Source organism: Thalia democratica, chromosome 9 (genome assembly GCF_965202585.1).
Source record: "Thalia democratica chromosome 9, ktThaDemo2.hap1.1, whole genome shotgun sequence".
NCBI classification, from domain to species: Eukaryota; Metazoa; Chordata; class Thaliacea; order Salpida; family Salpidae; genus Thalia; species Thalia democratica.
In genome coordinates, this window is record NC_139173.1 from 16,846,005 (window position 1) to 16,862,647 (window position 16,643).

General features: G+C 25.3%; 1 protein-coding gene across 1 annotated transcript; it reads right to left on the bottom strand.

Annotated features, from left to right (window-relative positions):
- Positions 1 to 938: 938 nt before the first annotated feature.
- Positions 939 to 7,930, bottom strand: LOC145844151 (histone deacetylase 3-like). Its single transcript, XM_082951514.1, has 11 exons — positions 7,749 to 7,930; positions 6,478 to 6,620; positions 6,229 to 6,341; positions 5,844 to 5,925; positions 5,401 to 5,528; positions 4,928 to 5,014; positions 4,110 to 4,248; positions 2,328 to 2,476; positions 2,035 to 2,114; positions 1,770 to 1,933; positions 939 to 1,595 (listed from the first exon to the last, which is right to left on the bottom strand). Exons 1-11 carry the CDS (start codon positions 7,899 to 7,901, stop codon positions 1,526 to 1,528), a joined length of 1,308 nt encoding a protein of 435 aa, XP_082807640.1. The 5' UTR covers positions 7,902 to 7,930; the 3' UTR covers positions 939 to 1,525.
- Between the last annotated feature and the right edge of the window lie 8,713 nt (positions 7,931 to 16,643).

A 16,643-nucleotide genomic window follows, 5' to 3' on the forward strand; every position in this document is an offset into this window, starting at 1 on the left:
TGATTTTTATCAATACTCTGATTAAGTGTTACATATTTCATAAACATTTAAGATAGTCCCTGTCATTAACGATCTTTATCTGACTTTAATGTGTTCGTTATCAATTATTTATATTTCTAAATGTTATACGATGAGAACATAAGCTGAAAACAGATTTTAATTTTAGTAATTATTTTACATCTTAGGTTACAAACATTAATCTTAATTACAAAAGCACATAATGTAAAATTTTATTTTTTATTGCTTTAAAACATTTACTTTTCTTTAATATAAACTTGTTATTTTTCATTGAATTTAATGTAATAAATTATAAATATAATATAAAAGTTAAATGTGTTTTATAGTTTTTTTTTTACATGATAAAGTTCAAGGATAAAAACTTTAATCAAACTACTAAATTTTGATTGTACAATTTTTACTAAAATCAATATTATAATTTTATAAAATTATTTTATGTAAGGATAAAAATTTAAACTTCTGTTCAGTATTAAAAATGTAATTATCAAATCTATAAAAAGAATTCAACTTTTTTTTAATAATAAAAATAACTGATAAAAATTTTCAAGTTTTAGCCTTAGTTATCATAGTTTAACTTCATATTATAGTTTAATAAACAAAAATACACATTTTAATATTTGTAATTTTAAACTAGGTTTTTGATATATAAAGAATATCATGTTTTGTAAACAAATTTAAATATATAGTTGAGTTCTTGAATTCAAATATATATTATTCAAATTAAAAAAATAGTGCAGCGAATATTCAACAAATAATTTTATTTTAACAGAAAAAATAACTGATTTTTTTTTCAAATTTAGCTAAAATTAGTATATTTAAGTTAAAACAAATTATACAGTAATCTTCCTTTATTCTACCAACATATGTTTCTGTGTGTTGATTCGTTGACACACAGAAACAAATGTTGGTAGAATTAAGGAAGATTACTGTATAAATTGTTTTTATTTATATTCCAGTAAATATACAGAACCCAGTTGAAGTGTGTTGATTCGGTGACACACAGAAACATATGTTGGTAGAATAAAGGAAGATTACTGTATAATTTGTTTTCATTTATATTCCAGTGAAGTTACTTCACTAGGATCTTTTGTTAGCAAACAATTAAAACTATATTTTGAACAGTTATATTTAAGTTATACATTATAGTTATGTAATTAATAAAAAACAACACAGATTCAAAAAGATTATTAAGTATTATAAACAAAATAAAAAAATAAGTTTAGTTCTAAAATTCAAATAAGCCTTAATTAAATAGAACAATGGTACAGTAAATTTTCATAAAATACTAAATGAACACGATTGAAAGTTCGATTGTCTGCTGCATTGAAAAATTGTTGGAACTACGTATCTAACAAGGATAAGCAATCTATTGTAACCAACTTAGAACAAAAACTACTATAAGTTATCACTCTAATTTCAACCATTTCTTCTTTTATAGCTCACTAGCAACAACAATTTTTCAAGTTATCCTACTAAATACTACATAATAAGTTAAGATCATCTTTGTTTATGATTTAGTTCCGTCTTCTTGATCTTGATCCTTATCATCATTGTAGAACTCATTCTTTTTTTCAACTCTGAAGCAAATAAAAACAAAAGTTGACTAGCATTTTTAATAAATGTACTTTATTCAAACACGTTTAGATTTAGAGAGAATATTGTTTATGATCAACTAAGTACTACTTTTACTTAAAAAATGTTTGGTAACAAAGATAAAAAAAAGCTAAGCAGGCTAATTAGTAAAAGGTCACCGTTCATCGCTAGGCTCATGAAGGTCAGGGTCTGCGTTTTCCTTTTCAATTTTGAAGTTCTCAAACGAAAGCAAGTCGAGCGGAACGTCATGAATTTGCACACTAGGTGCGTGGTCGAGTCGGGACAAATTTTCCAGGGTCGTGATTTTCATTTGCTCTAAAAACTAAAAAAAAATATTTTGTGTCTGAAACTTCAAAACTCAAGTATGCACAAAAATACTTAATACTGTTATTAGAAATTATAGCTCATTAGCAGTATTCAAACCTGTTTTGTGTTCTGATTTTCCATAACACGACTGGTATCTGGTCTCAGATTATAATCAGGTCCAAAATACTCAATGTACTCTGTTAAACAAAAATCATAAATTATAAAAAGCAAAGATAGTTTCTTAACAAATTAAATTTTTAAATAGTTTTAGTAACTAACACATCCCGTATAACTAAGCTTTTTTATTAATTATTATAAACAACAGAATAAATACAGAGACTCTAAGCTAAAGTAGTAATAACAGCTATCGTTAAATCTTTAACTGTTTTTTAAAACAATCCGCAATCAACCATTCATGGGCAGCTCATCAGATACGTCCTGGCCAACAATGATGGAAGTTTCGTAAGTCCAGCAACGTGCGACATTTCTCACCGTGTAACCGCCACCTCCGAGCACCATCATCGGCACATTGAACGATTTCATGAACTTTACGCATTCACTATGAATCAAAGTTTTAGTTAACAGTTTTGAATACAGGAACGTTTTATGTTTCAAATTTCTAAGAGTGTACAAAGCTTATTCGACTTTTTTTTAATTTGTATAACCATTTTGCAAGGAAGTTTTAAGTTTATATTGTAAAATGTACAAGAATTTAAGAACGAAATAGTGCTTCTTAGTTATGTTTTAAAACACTTAAAATATTACATGCGTATCTTAGTCGAAAAGTAACTTCAGCTTATATACAAAAAAAAAAACTTTTGGTAGTGTTTTTTTTAGATTTATTAGTGTCAAACTGCTTTTAGACAACTAAAATATTGCAAGGCTAAAATAACTGCTTCAAATAACTAAGAACTAAATATCTATGGTGCTGACAGTTGTTTCGCTGAATTGATGCAGCAATCACCAAAGAAATATAAAATTTCTTTTGCAAAAAGTTTACAAAAGCACACAATACAAAATTGATATATAAAAAAAAATGTTTAAAGTAAATTATTAAAAAATACTTTTTAAAAATGTTTAGTTTTTTGATTGTTCTTATTGTAAGTTTATTATTTTTGATTTTTTTGTAAATTTTTTTTTGTTATTTTTTTCACGAAAGAAATATTTAAAAATATCGAGTAACAGAATATCAAAGTTTTACCATTTAATGCAGGACATAACAAAAAATAAATATTTAAATTAGTCTAAATCATAACTTAGTAAAATTAATTATGAAAAACATGTTTTAACTTTGATTCAAAGTTTATACTTTTAATTATTTTCTGCTTTCAATACTAGTTTTAATGTATTTAAAAGAGTTAAAACTGTCCAATTTTCTGCAAAATGCTTAACCTTAATTTTTACTACACTTTTAAAAAAACGTACAAGCTAAGTAAAACGTAAAATAAGGAATGAAGGTACCAAATTTCTATGTTTAGTTTCTAGTTTTTATAACTGTAGTAAATAACTGTTTTTTTTATTTATGACAAAACAGTTGATTAGTATTTAATATATATACATAATAAACTTTATCAATATACAATTTATATTTTAGTTCTAGATTCATTAAAAAAAATAAACACATTTTAAAAAGTTTAATTATTCTACATTGTTATATACAGCTAATGAGTAAGTATGTATAGTTTCTGTAGAATAATGACAAAACAAATTTAAGACATTATTTTTATATAATGAAAACTGTTCATTTATATAGTTTAAATTTTAAACATTTAAATAGTACATCTAACTCGGATACGTTTTTAAATTCAAAATTATGAGAGAAATATCATTATACTACTACTAAATATGTTACAAAACTTTTTGTAGGAACAAATTAATGTCTGCCAGATATATTTTACAATAATCAATTCAAATTGACTATGCTCTTCTCCAATAAATTTTAAGGACTTGCCACGGTTAGAAAACAAGCGTTTATAAATACTCATAACAGAAAAGTAGGAAAATGGTTTAGCACAAAGTAAAAAATTATTGGCTGACTTATTTAAAAAAAAAACAATTACTGTAAGCAAATAATTTTTATGACTGACGACGTTTCACTGCCCATAAAATAAAAAAAACTCTATAGAGTTTAAATGTTTATCAACAACTAAAATTTTCTAGACATTTTTTATAGTATAGAAATACAAACAAACCCGTGCCCATCAATTGTTAGATTAAAACATCCAAGTCTATCACAGCCAAGAGAGTCAGCACCACACTGCATTACAATACATGTTGGTTTAAAATGATCCATTACACCTCGCATGATGGGGCAAAACAACTGTGTGTATGCTAAAAAGAAATATTCTTATTAATGTTATATACATCATTTAGAAAACTTAAGTTATAAAATTAAATATTACTATCTATATATATAAGATTATAAACTTTTAAAAACCTCTAGCTTTTAGTAAACAAGTACTATTCAATATCTTTTTATAATTTACAACTGTTTCACGTAAATTTAATGGTGTGACAAAATCTAAATAAGCGAAGTGAACTTAATATATGTACATTTAAGATGATGTATTTTTATGTTTTAAACAAAAACAGATTTTAACACAAGTTTTATATTTGTTAATTGTTCAAAAAATTATAAAATAAAGTGTAATAACACAGCTTTATTGTTAAGTTGACAATCATTTTTTATTAGATTTTTTTTGTTAGTCTATTTCGTTTCATAGTTTCAATGGCAGGTCATTTTTTGATTTGTAATATATACCTTTTAAAATATTGTACTAAGTTGTAAAATAACTTAACGTTTCATGTTACAATTAAAATTAAGCATTGAATAGTTTTTGGAAACTGTATAAAAGTCTCATTTACAATAAGATTACTTTTTTCATAGCATTAATTTCTTTGTTTAACCTCATTTAAGGTTTTATTCTGACAAAATACAAATACTTTAAGCTATTCCAAAACAAACGCTAGAAAAGTACAAAGTAAATATTAAAAACTTTAAATAACAAACCCTGATCATTAATTCCATCACGCAACGGAACATTTACAGAATAATATTTACCACTTTCAGCTCCAATTTCATACATATCCCCTGTACCTAAGTAAAATATTCACATTGAAATTAGTAGGCTTTATTAAACTAAATGATTTTAAAAACATTTGTGATATTCTTGTAAAGATCAACTGTAAACTAAATCAAAAAAATATATATCTATCAAAAAAAATTCTTTTAGCATACTAAGTTATACAGTTTTTGTTTAGTTCATTAAATTCACTGTATCTAAAATTGAAATGTTTAGTTTTGTTAGTTTGATTTTAAAACTAGTACTAATTTGACAAAAAATATTTCTGATTTGTTATTAATGACATTCGAAATTCTAAGTAAACTTCCATTTATGACTTGTTAAAATATATAGTTGTTTACCTACAAAAAATTCAGTGCACCAGTCAAGGATAGATAGGAATAAACTTATAGTTACAAACCAGGGAAAAACAAGTTTCCATACTTGTGGAAAGACACGGTCATCACTCTGTCAGTCAGATAAAAAGCCTCTTGCACTCCGTCACCATGGTGTACATCTATGTCAAGGTACAGGACACGAGCGTGATACCTGGTAAAAATAGCTTAGTTTCATCTTGCACACACTTATTCAAGTTAAACTTGATAAAAAACAATTTGTCATAATTTTGCTTATAGATAATAAGAAAATTTTTGTTTTTTTTAAATCAAAAAAAAAAAATAATTTCCAGAAACTTAACTCAGTGTGAATAATAATAAGATGTAAAACAGGGTTTTTATTACTTTTGAAGTTAAATAAATTTATTATCTGGTCTAGTTTCATCTTTAAAGTGTGTTTTTTAGAAATATGTAAAGTACTCTAAATATTATATCAAAATAAATTTCATAATATTAGAAAACCACAAACTTCAAAAGTTCAAGGATTGCAATAACAATATCGTTGACATAACAGAATCCTGAAGCTTCAAATTTTTTTGCATGGTGCAAACCTAAAAAGAAGTACTTCAAGATATGCAGAAGAGGTTTGTATATAAGAATAGTGTCAGTTAATAAACAAAACACTGATATAAAGCATGTCTTGCAACTTTGTTTTTAAACTAATTATTTAAAATAGTTATAGTATAGGTAGTTTTATTAATCTTATGTATGTACTTAGTTAAAATTTGTGTTTTTATCTTAGTATGTTTCAAATAGTTCAATAACTAAGTCAACACTTAGTATTTAAATAAATGTTCACCAATTATTTTATTAATTTTTCAGCAAAAAGTACAAATATGAAAAATAATACTAACCTCCAGCCCAATTAATAGCAATTTCACAATTTTTGTGGTTCAACATTGTAGCAGCCTGAAGTGAAGCTCCAGTGTACATAGAGCAAAAGTTGTACAAGCCAGGAAACAAAGGACTGAAATAAAATTTATTTAGTTTTTGAAATACAACTAAATGAAAAAAACTTAAATGTTTAAACTAAATTTAATTTCTAAAACAGCTAACCATAAGTTCATAAAAAAATAAAATTAAGTCCACAACCATAAACAAACCAATCATCTCCAACATTGAATGATGGAAGAGTTTTTATTGGAGGAGTGACATGTGTATGACCAGCATTACTTAAAAAGTTAATGTACTCCTCTGAATGAAACCTAGTCATATCATGAAATCCGGCTCTATAAGGTTTGTATACCTGAAAGAGAAATGTTGCTTTAAAATTTATTATAAAATTTTTGAAATTATTGTCTGAGAAAAAAAAAGAAGCAGAAGTCCAATAAAACTAAATAAAATGAGTTTTTGCTGTTTTTAGAACCTATAAACAAAATTTTGTGTGTGTATCATAAAAAATAGGTTCATGAATTAAATACAAACCTTATAAATATTAAAAATTAAACAGATCAAAACAAAAGTCCAAGTCATTTGTACTAGAGTTGCCACTATTTTATTCAAAAATATAAATCTGAGCGCAAACAGTTGATAAAAATCAGCCTTAATTAATAAGAAACCTTTTTAAGTAGTGTAACAACAAGCAAAAAAAGCTCTTCTTGAAGCTACAAGGCTTAAAAAATGCAAATTACTAAACAAATTAATTACTAGAATAAAAACAATAACTTTGAGAAAAAAAGAAATGATGATAAATATTAACTATACTTTATTAATATATTTTGAATATTGTATAGTAACCTAATTAGCCTTTATATAAAATTCAAATTTACACAGCATGTTTTTTCTAAAATTTTAACTGCATTTTTATCAATTTTTGCATTGTTTGTCATTTTAATAGTTTTTTTTTGCAGAATCACAGTTTGAAAATCTGTTTTGCAGTGAAGCTGAATAACTTGAATTTTGTAATAAATTATAATTTAGAAAAAAAAAAGTACAGAATTGTCATAAAAACTAGCCTGAGATTTAGGAATAAATCTTAACTAGACACAATTTTGTAAAAATAAAAAATATTTCAAAAGTAATAAAGTTTTATTTTTCAATTAGTTTCAAAAGACTTGTGTAATGGTACAAAAAACCTTTCTTAAAATTTGAGTTAAACAGCTCAAACATGTTTTTTAATTAATATATAGCAAACAAAGTTTTATTAATTAAATTTATTATTAATGTGGTCAAATCAAAGTTAGCTACTTTTTTCCTTAGTTTGATGATCTTTTAAATATTATTATAACTTTTTTTTAAAGATGGTCAAAAAATTTAAGTTAAATAAATAATATCAAGTTAATTAAACTGTATTTAGATATTTAGTAAGTAAAATTAACAAAAAAACTTACTTTTTATACGTCATAAAAATTTAATTAAAAAATAATAAAGTAACCTGCATTTGTTTATGCAAGTCGTAATTTAGAACTAATGAGTGTGTTAGTGCAATTCGGTGAGGCTTCATTGGATGGTTTGGTCCATAATGAAACCTAGTTACATCCATATCGAGAAAATATGCAACATCCTTGTTCTCTTCAGCAGTTGCCATAATAATGGATATAAAGAATTTATTAAACAGGTACTGAAGAAGTTAAAGTCTATATAAGTAGCAATTAGAAGTAGATAAAAGCTATTAAAAAAAATTATAAGTTTGAAAAAATATATATATATCTAATTGGACAGTTATATATGTAATATAATGGAAGATTCTAAATTATTTATGTTATCACTTCAGTTATAAACTTAATAATTAAAAATTTAACTAATCAAATATTAAACTTAACAGTATTGATTCAAATAAGGCACATTTTTACAAGATTATATAATTTAAACAAATTCAATTTAGTTAGAAGTAGCTTTTTACTGTTTTTAAAATAAAGAGCAAAATAAAGCTCAACAAAATAAAAAAAAATTTAAAGTATTTTTTTCAAAATTCTAAAAAATCAGTAGAGAAAAATTTATGCTTTGTTAGCTTGTACAGAAACATTTTTACTAATTAGACTATATCTCAAGTGTAGCTTTTAAAAAAGGTCAATGTTAATTATCTTAAAAAAAATTTGAACTCCCCTCAAGCTTTGAAATATGACTGTTGACATGTTTCATAATTGCTGAAAGGTTATAAAGTTTTTGTCAAGCATAACTTTTGAATAATACAAAAGTCTTCAAATATAAAAAGTAGAAGAGTTTGTTGGTATAAGCTTTATAGAACTGTCTTTCTATAAAATAAAAAAAGTGAGAGTCCAGGTGAGTTAGTTTCCTTTATACATCTTTTAAACTACTTTGAAAGTACCTGTTAAGTTGTAAAAATCAAAATTTGTAATTAAAAATAAAATAAAGAAAAACTTGAGGTTTTAAACAACTCATATAATTTTCAGGACTGTACCCCTATACAATAAAAACTGTAAAGAACAGCAATATTATACAGTTATTTAAGTTATTTTTGTTTAGTCTAATTATTTTTTTATTTTGAGGTAAAATTATGCAGTATTTATAGGTATTTAGGAACTTCAAAAATTTAAAAATAAATTACATTCCACTTACATTATTTATAAAATACTTTTAGCAGAAAAAAAAGTCTTATAAAGTTAAAATCGAGTTTTATCCAAAATACAAAACTTTATTTCTAATCACAAAATAGTGAATGGTCACTTGCCAGCCAATTGTGTACCCGTTGGAAGCTAAGACACATAAATTAAACAATGCTATTATTTTTCAAAATTAATTTCAATTACTTTTCAATGTAAAAATACATTTAAAGTCTGCTATTATCAGGGTGCTGAAGGTTTTTTATAAAAATCTTCCAAGTTTTCTTAACTTCTTATTTTTTGTAAAAAACTAAACGGATACAAAAAACTGTCTTAAATGGTATAATAACATTGACTAGATAATGTAAATATACTCTTAAACATTTTTTTCATAAAAAATGTTAATGATATAATTCTATTTTTATCTTTATGGTAGATTTTTCGCATCTAATCGAAATTTTATTATTTTAAATGTAGTTGAAAATCAAAGTTTTTAGTAACTTTTATTTGAAGATTTGTTTTTTTTCAGGTTTTTTTTTCAAAATTTCTTACAATTAAGGTTTTTCTGATTTTTTTTTCTTAATTGTCAAATTCCAGGATTCAGGAATTTTAAACAACTTTGTACAATTCAGGCTTTCTTTAATAATAAACACTATCATAAGCAGAAAAAACAGCAATTACCTAGTAGGATGATATCTCACCAATATCAAGCTAAAATTATATTATGTTTGATGTCTATTTTAACAATAAATTTAGGCTAAAAGTTTATATTTTCTAAATACATAAATAAAACTAAGCTTACCATAAACTAATAAAACATAAATATTTAATCTATTTTACTTTACAATTTAAAGCAATTATATTAATACAATAACTTATATCAATTACAATATTCTAAAATAAAATTAATTAAATATCTTAATTTATAATAATTCAATTAAATTCTTACTATATATTTATATAGTTTGTTAAAAACAAATTATCTTTTTAGATTCTTCTTAAAACATAGATTTTCAGCCTAAAATTATTAATAAAAAACATCAAATATGTTATAATTTCGGTTTGATATTGGTGGATATCATCCTAGGTAATTAACAAAAACTAATAAAATACAAGAATAGAAAAATTATAAGTAAATAAAATATTTAATTGTCTTCAAAGCTAAATGTCAAGTAAAAAGGCTGAAGTCAATTAAATGAAACTTTATAAGTAACCTTTTTTGTTAAACATTTAAAATTTTCGTAGTAACAAATAATTTATTTATTTCAAACACTGAAATTTAATTAATAATTAATTAATATTTAATAATTAATTAAATAATGGTAGCCCTGATCATTAAAATTTTTGTTAAAGATTTTATATATAGTACTTACATACTAATAGACTTGTGTTTACTTGTATTTATAGTCATGTATTTGTTACCTTGAAACTTGGGCTGAAAACCTAATGGTACAAACAAATAAATGTAAGCATTTAAATTAAGAACATTTATCAATAGAAATTAAGCTTAAAAATTTCCCTAGTATGATTGTAACTCAAAAGTAAGTAATATGTCAGGAAAAATTGTATTATAATTTTTTTTTAATCTAGCAATTTTAAGTGGGTGGGTGTCACTTTTGCACGAGCGTCACTTTTGCACGAGGGGACACTTTTGCACGAGGGTCACTTTTGCACGAAGGGTCACTTTTGCACGAGAATACACTTTTGCACGGCGACATTTTTTCACGATGACAGTTTTTCACGGCAGCATTGTTGCACAACGTCACGATTTTACGATGAACTTTTGCAGAGCGACATTTTCGCACGATGACTTTTTCGCACGGATAATCAATTTTGCATGCAGGCCAATTAAAAGGTTTATAGCTACTACCATGTCTGTAACATTAAAAGAAAATTAAAGTTTTATAATATACCTATATTAAAGGCAAAAAGTGAAAGATCTAAAATCTTAAACAGTAAAAGTTAATGTTAGAAACAAACTAACGAAAAGATAAAACAAAATTATTTATAAAAAAATCATACCAGGGACAATAAAGTTAATTTATTTAGAAACTAGGATAAAAAAAAATTTAAGTGTAAGTAAGTTATTCTAGTTTATTTTGAATTTTAATATATTAATCAACAACTATGTCTTTTTATGTATTTTACTATACGGTTACAAGTTTATTGTCCATATGATGAACCTAGGCATCAAAACCTAGACCACTTAAACTGGAAGACACATAAAAAAAATAAAACAACACAAATAGTTTATTTTTATAACAAAGATAAAAACATAAATTGATATAAAATTTATAGGTTAACGTAGAAAGCAAAATTTTAACCATAAACTATTTTTTATTTACGCTTTGGTGTAGAACGATCCACATCAAGTATTTAAATGCATCAACAAACAACAAAAATAAAAACCTTACGCTCCAAGGACATTAACGTTAGGCTCTCATTGGCTTATTTCATGATCATGGAATGCTGGTGTAAGCATCTCTTGATATTTTTGATGAACATAAGTTCAAACTTTCAAATGTTACTCTCTCATTGGCTTATCATGATCATGCAACATTATTGTGATGAAATAATCTAAGTTTAAATCATGAAAAATGCGCTATTTTATTGCTTTTTTTCTTCTCAAGCTAAATTTAAAAATAAAAATAAACATCAGGTAAGATTTGAAATACCTTTACACTTCATAAAGTAGCTAAATCTTTTTTTTTAATTTAACAAATGTTTGAAATAAAAATAAAATAAATTTTTAATAGCTATATAATGCTAATTATAACATCAAGAGAAAATAAGTAAAAATAATACTCAAAATTCGTGCTTTGAAGCCTTACTTAATTAAGTTTATCTTTCTTTTTAAAAAGTAACAAAATTCAGATTATTTTCATTTAATGTATTCAAAGTTGTTTTTATTTAAAATTAATAATGTGTATTCAACTAGTCTGTTTAAATTAAGCTAATAATAATAAATTATTGAACCGTGGTACGTTATTATATTGTTCTACGTAAAACTTCAAATAAAAACTTTATATTAAAATTTTATTAAAAACCTACCACGTTTTAATTATTCAAAAGAACTTGCGTTTAGAAGCGAATATTATTTAAGTTAAATTTTTTTTTTTTAATTTCGCCGTGCAAAATCGTCTCCTCGTGCAAAAGTGTCACCTCGTGCTAAAGTGACCCTCCGTGCAAAAGAGTCGCCGTGCAAAAAAGCCCCTCGTGCAAAAGTGACCCTCCGTGCAAAAGTGTCGCCGTGCAAAAGTGTCCCCACGTGCTAAAGTGACGCTCGTGCTAAAGTGACGCTTGTGCAAAAGTGACGCCATGCAAAAGTGTTTCCTCGTGCTAAAGTGACGCTCGTGCAAAAGAGTCGCCGTGCAAAAGTGTCCCCTCGTGCAAAAGTGACCCTTCGTGCAAAAGTGACCCTCGTGCAAAAGTGTCCCCTCGTGCAAAAGTGACGCTCGTGCAAAAGTGACGCTCGTGCAAAAGTGTCCCCTCGTGCAAAAGTGACGCTCGTGCAAAAGTGACGCTCGTGCAAAAGTGACCCGTTCCCATTTTAAGTACATAGGTTTCGTACTCCTAAATCGCTTTTAATATTTTGTTTATTGAACGATGAAAAAAGCGCTCAAAAAGTTTGGTCTAAGGACTTGGTGTACAAAGGAACCTTTTGGTTATCGAGTCTTTGATATCTTTGACAAAATAGTTTGAGCCAAATATAATATTTCTTCAAAACGTAGCCTATACGAACTAAGATTATTTACCTAACTAACAAACTAACAATTAAAAATCTTTTTTTTTTCGATTTTAGTTTGTCAAGATAAGATATACTAAGAACTAAGTAAAGGCTAGTATTTACTGTTCCTCAATTCGAATTATAGAATTTGTGGAAAACTAACAAATTAAAAGAAAAAAATTCAAACAAACAAATAACAAATAATAAATAGCAACCTGTAATAAGTATTAGCTAAAAAACTCAAAAGTTTGTATTAACAGTATTTGAAAAAAAACATCTAAGCTAATACTGAAAACGTTTTTACGGTTTACAACATAAGTATTAAATACATAACAACAAATGCAAGTTATGTGTTATTTGTTTGTTAGAACTACTATTTATTTTTCAAATTGTATAGGTATACTAGCAAAGGGGAATTCCTCTATTTTTGTAGTAATTTAAAAAGTCTTCAAATAAATGCAAAATTTTAAACTAAAAGTTTAGAATAAAAATAAAGTTCATGCTATTAAGCAATTTTGATCTACTAACCACTTATCTATTTTAAATGTTTCTGGACCAAAAAAAACAATAATTTAAAGCTAATATACTCTTTTTGAATAAGATTTAGTATTAATGTTTTAAATTGTTTGTGTTTTGTTTGTCTTAAGAATGAGTAGCAAAGATGTCCAAGAAGATGTCAGACCGCACAAAATGAGACAATAATTCATGGATCAAATTTTTTTCCTAGCCATATTCAATAGACCAAATTATTTGATCAAAAAAGAAAAATACTTTGTCTGTTGAACACAAAATAATAATATATCTCAAAAAAGATATAAATAAGCAGCTAAAAATATAGTCAAAAGACCAGATGTGAAGAAAGATCTTTTATAAATATATAACAAAATAAATTTTACTTTTCTTAAATTTATTTGAGTACTTTTGTAGTAAGGCTGATCAGAAATTTTATCTTACTTAGTTAAACTGAATTGAAATTGAAATAAAATTATACTGTAGAGTAAAGTTTTAAAATATAAAATGACGTAATAATTGAATGTTAAAAATTAACTAAATGCTTATGCTGTATAAATTTGGTATACTAATAAAACTTGTTAGATTAAAAACAATCTAAAATAAAACAGTGATAAGAATTAAAATTGAAACTACACTTTAGAATATAATTTAACAAGAAACTAATTACTTTAAAGTTACAAAATATAAAGATTTATAAATCTTGTCTGGTATCCAACAAATGTTGCCCAATTGCAGAAAAGTATTTTTTTGTTGATTTCTCCAAATGACCACCAAACCAACTTTTCAATATTTTTAAACATGCTGATCGATTCTTAAATGAAACCTTTGATATGTTTTTCCCACGTAGTCACTACCACAGTGACAACTAAATTTATAGATGATGTTACTTTTTTCATGGGTGGGAGAAACATCTTTGTAAATTTCACTTAGAGGTCAATCAGTATACAACACTGTTCTCAAATGAACAGAGCTGAAAACCTTGTTTATTTCCTCAGAAATTTTCTTAGAAAACCTTCAGAAATATTTCCAAGGTAAGGAAGTTTTAAGTATACTGGACACTTTCGAGGGCCAATCATTTTTAAAGGTGTTGAACTTCTAGCTCTTGTTATAAATTTTGAAACTAAGTTACCTGGATAACCAAAGAAAAGGAAAGTATTTCGAAGTGTTTTCAACTTGCCTTCAAGAAAGCAAGGAGAACTAAGTCTGGTGAAAAGCTTCACCATACAAAGTTGCAACAGTTCTATAGTATAAGCTTTTAATTAGTTTTAACATTCAATTATTACGTCATTTTATATTTAAAAACTTTATTCTATAGTATAATTTTATTTCAATTTCAATTCAGTTTAACTTAGTAAGATAAAATTTCTGATGAGACTTACTACAAAAATACTCCAATAAATTTAAGAAAAATAAAATGTATTTTGTTATATTTTTAAAATAAGTTATGCACCGGAAAAAAGCTGTTCAATGACCTTTTAGTATTCAAGCTACCCACTACTCATATAATTTACATACTACTTATTGTTTTTAGTTTACATCAATAATTTACAAAACAATACAACCCTAAAAGTCTTGAACTTTGCAGATGACACCCTGTTATATACTACTCTGAAGAAAAACACCTATCAAAGAGATAATATATACTTAAACTCACAAGTTGGAAAATGTATCAAAATGGTTAATTCACAACAGGCTTAAACTTAATGTAAATAAACAAGGTACATGCTCTTTAATTTTGGTAAGACAGAAGTATGTAAAAATACAAATTTAGATATAAAAATAGGTAATTCATTTATATTAAAGGTAGAAAGCTATAAGTATCACGTTGTTACAAATGATAGTAACCTCAATTGGTCTGACCATATTGAAGCAGTAAAAACTAAGTGATTGAAGACAATAGGTATTTTATACAAAACAAGGTACTTTTTAAATCAAAATTCCTTGTATTTTAATTAAATTCTGATGAGTCATGTAAGATAAGGTTGTTGTGTTTGGGTAGGGCTAGTAAAACTTAAATTACTGAGATTGATAAACTTATAAATAGAGCATTAGATGCAGTCTTTTTAAAGGTTGGAATGAAAGTATTAATAGTATAAAAATAAAAAATAAAACATGTTTAAGTATTAGTTAAAAGTTTTTATGCACAAATTTAAAAGTTATACTTTGCCATTTAACTTTAAGCCTTACTTTACAAGAACAAATAAAAATCACAATCATTCAACAAGATTTAAAGTGATAAATTATTATATCCCTAGAGTAATATTCTTTTTGGTTCTGAAACCTTATTCTATCTTGAATGTTAAGTATGGGAGGATATTTCAAGAAACCTCGAATCAGAATAGATAATAATCAAGAACCTGAATAGAGAATAAACAAGAACCTGAATTTAGACCAAAGCTACCTTTGATCTAATCAATCTGGACTAAAAATTGTTTTACTTAAAAATCAATCAGAACAGATCAAAGTCAAACTTAATTTCCCTATATTTTTTAACAACTAAGATAAATTTTTGGTATTGGTATATTTTTGGGCTGATTGATGGTGGTTTAACTGGGTTTGGGCAGAGATGGCCTGGTTTTTTTTTTAGATTTGGGATTTAATGTTATTGTATTGTCTCCATTGACAATGTGGCTAAAGATAGGTTTTTTAGTTTTTATTTTACTTAAATTAATTCTTATATCAATTCATGAGTTATATGAATAGCGTTTTTTTTTACAGAGGTACAATATTATGTTTAAAGATCTTTAATAGTTTGAATTTTATTTACTTGTAAGATTATTAATACTATTACTTGAAAAAAAAACAGCTGATAAGTCCACTATACAAGTAATACAAGTTTTTAAGTATGTACAGTATTATTTAATAGTAGTTTTTTTTATTGTGATTTATTTTTTGACTAATGTATTTTTTTCCCTTGATCAATGTATTTGTGAAAGTACATGATTGTAAAAATTTAAATCTAAGGGAGGAGACTGTGTGGTGCCCATGGTAGACTATGTTTTTTATAGTCAATATTGGCAGAAATGGGTATAAAAAAGAGTGCACACCAATTTTTTCCTTATAAAAAAAATTGTTTTGAGTTAATTTAAATTTTAATACTTAAAAAAAAAAAAAAACTGTTAATAATAAAAAATATTGATTTTTCATTGGTATTAAGTTTCTTTTTTATTGTCATAATTAAAACTGCTCAAAACATGTTATAAAGTGTATGGTATGAGGCTCGATGACCAAAAGGTTTTTCTCCACACCAATCCATTGACCATAATTGTGAGCGTTCACATTTTTCTTTCTTGTTTTTAGGTATCTACAATAAAATTTTTATACAGTTTTTAAAGTGAATTTTTAAAATATCACACAATTTTAGAATAACAAAAAACAATAAATGAAACAATTCAAATATAGTCAAGTATGAAAAAATGGTGTTTATAAATCTGTTTAAAAATATATCAGGATCTAGATATGTTTTTTTTTTAATAATTAAATATAATGGGGGAAGGTCCAACACTTTTTTTTACAAAAAAATAAC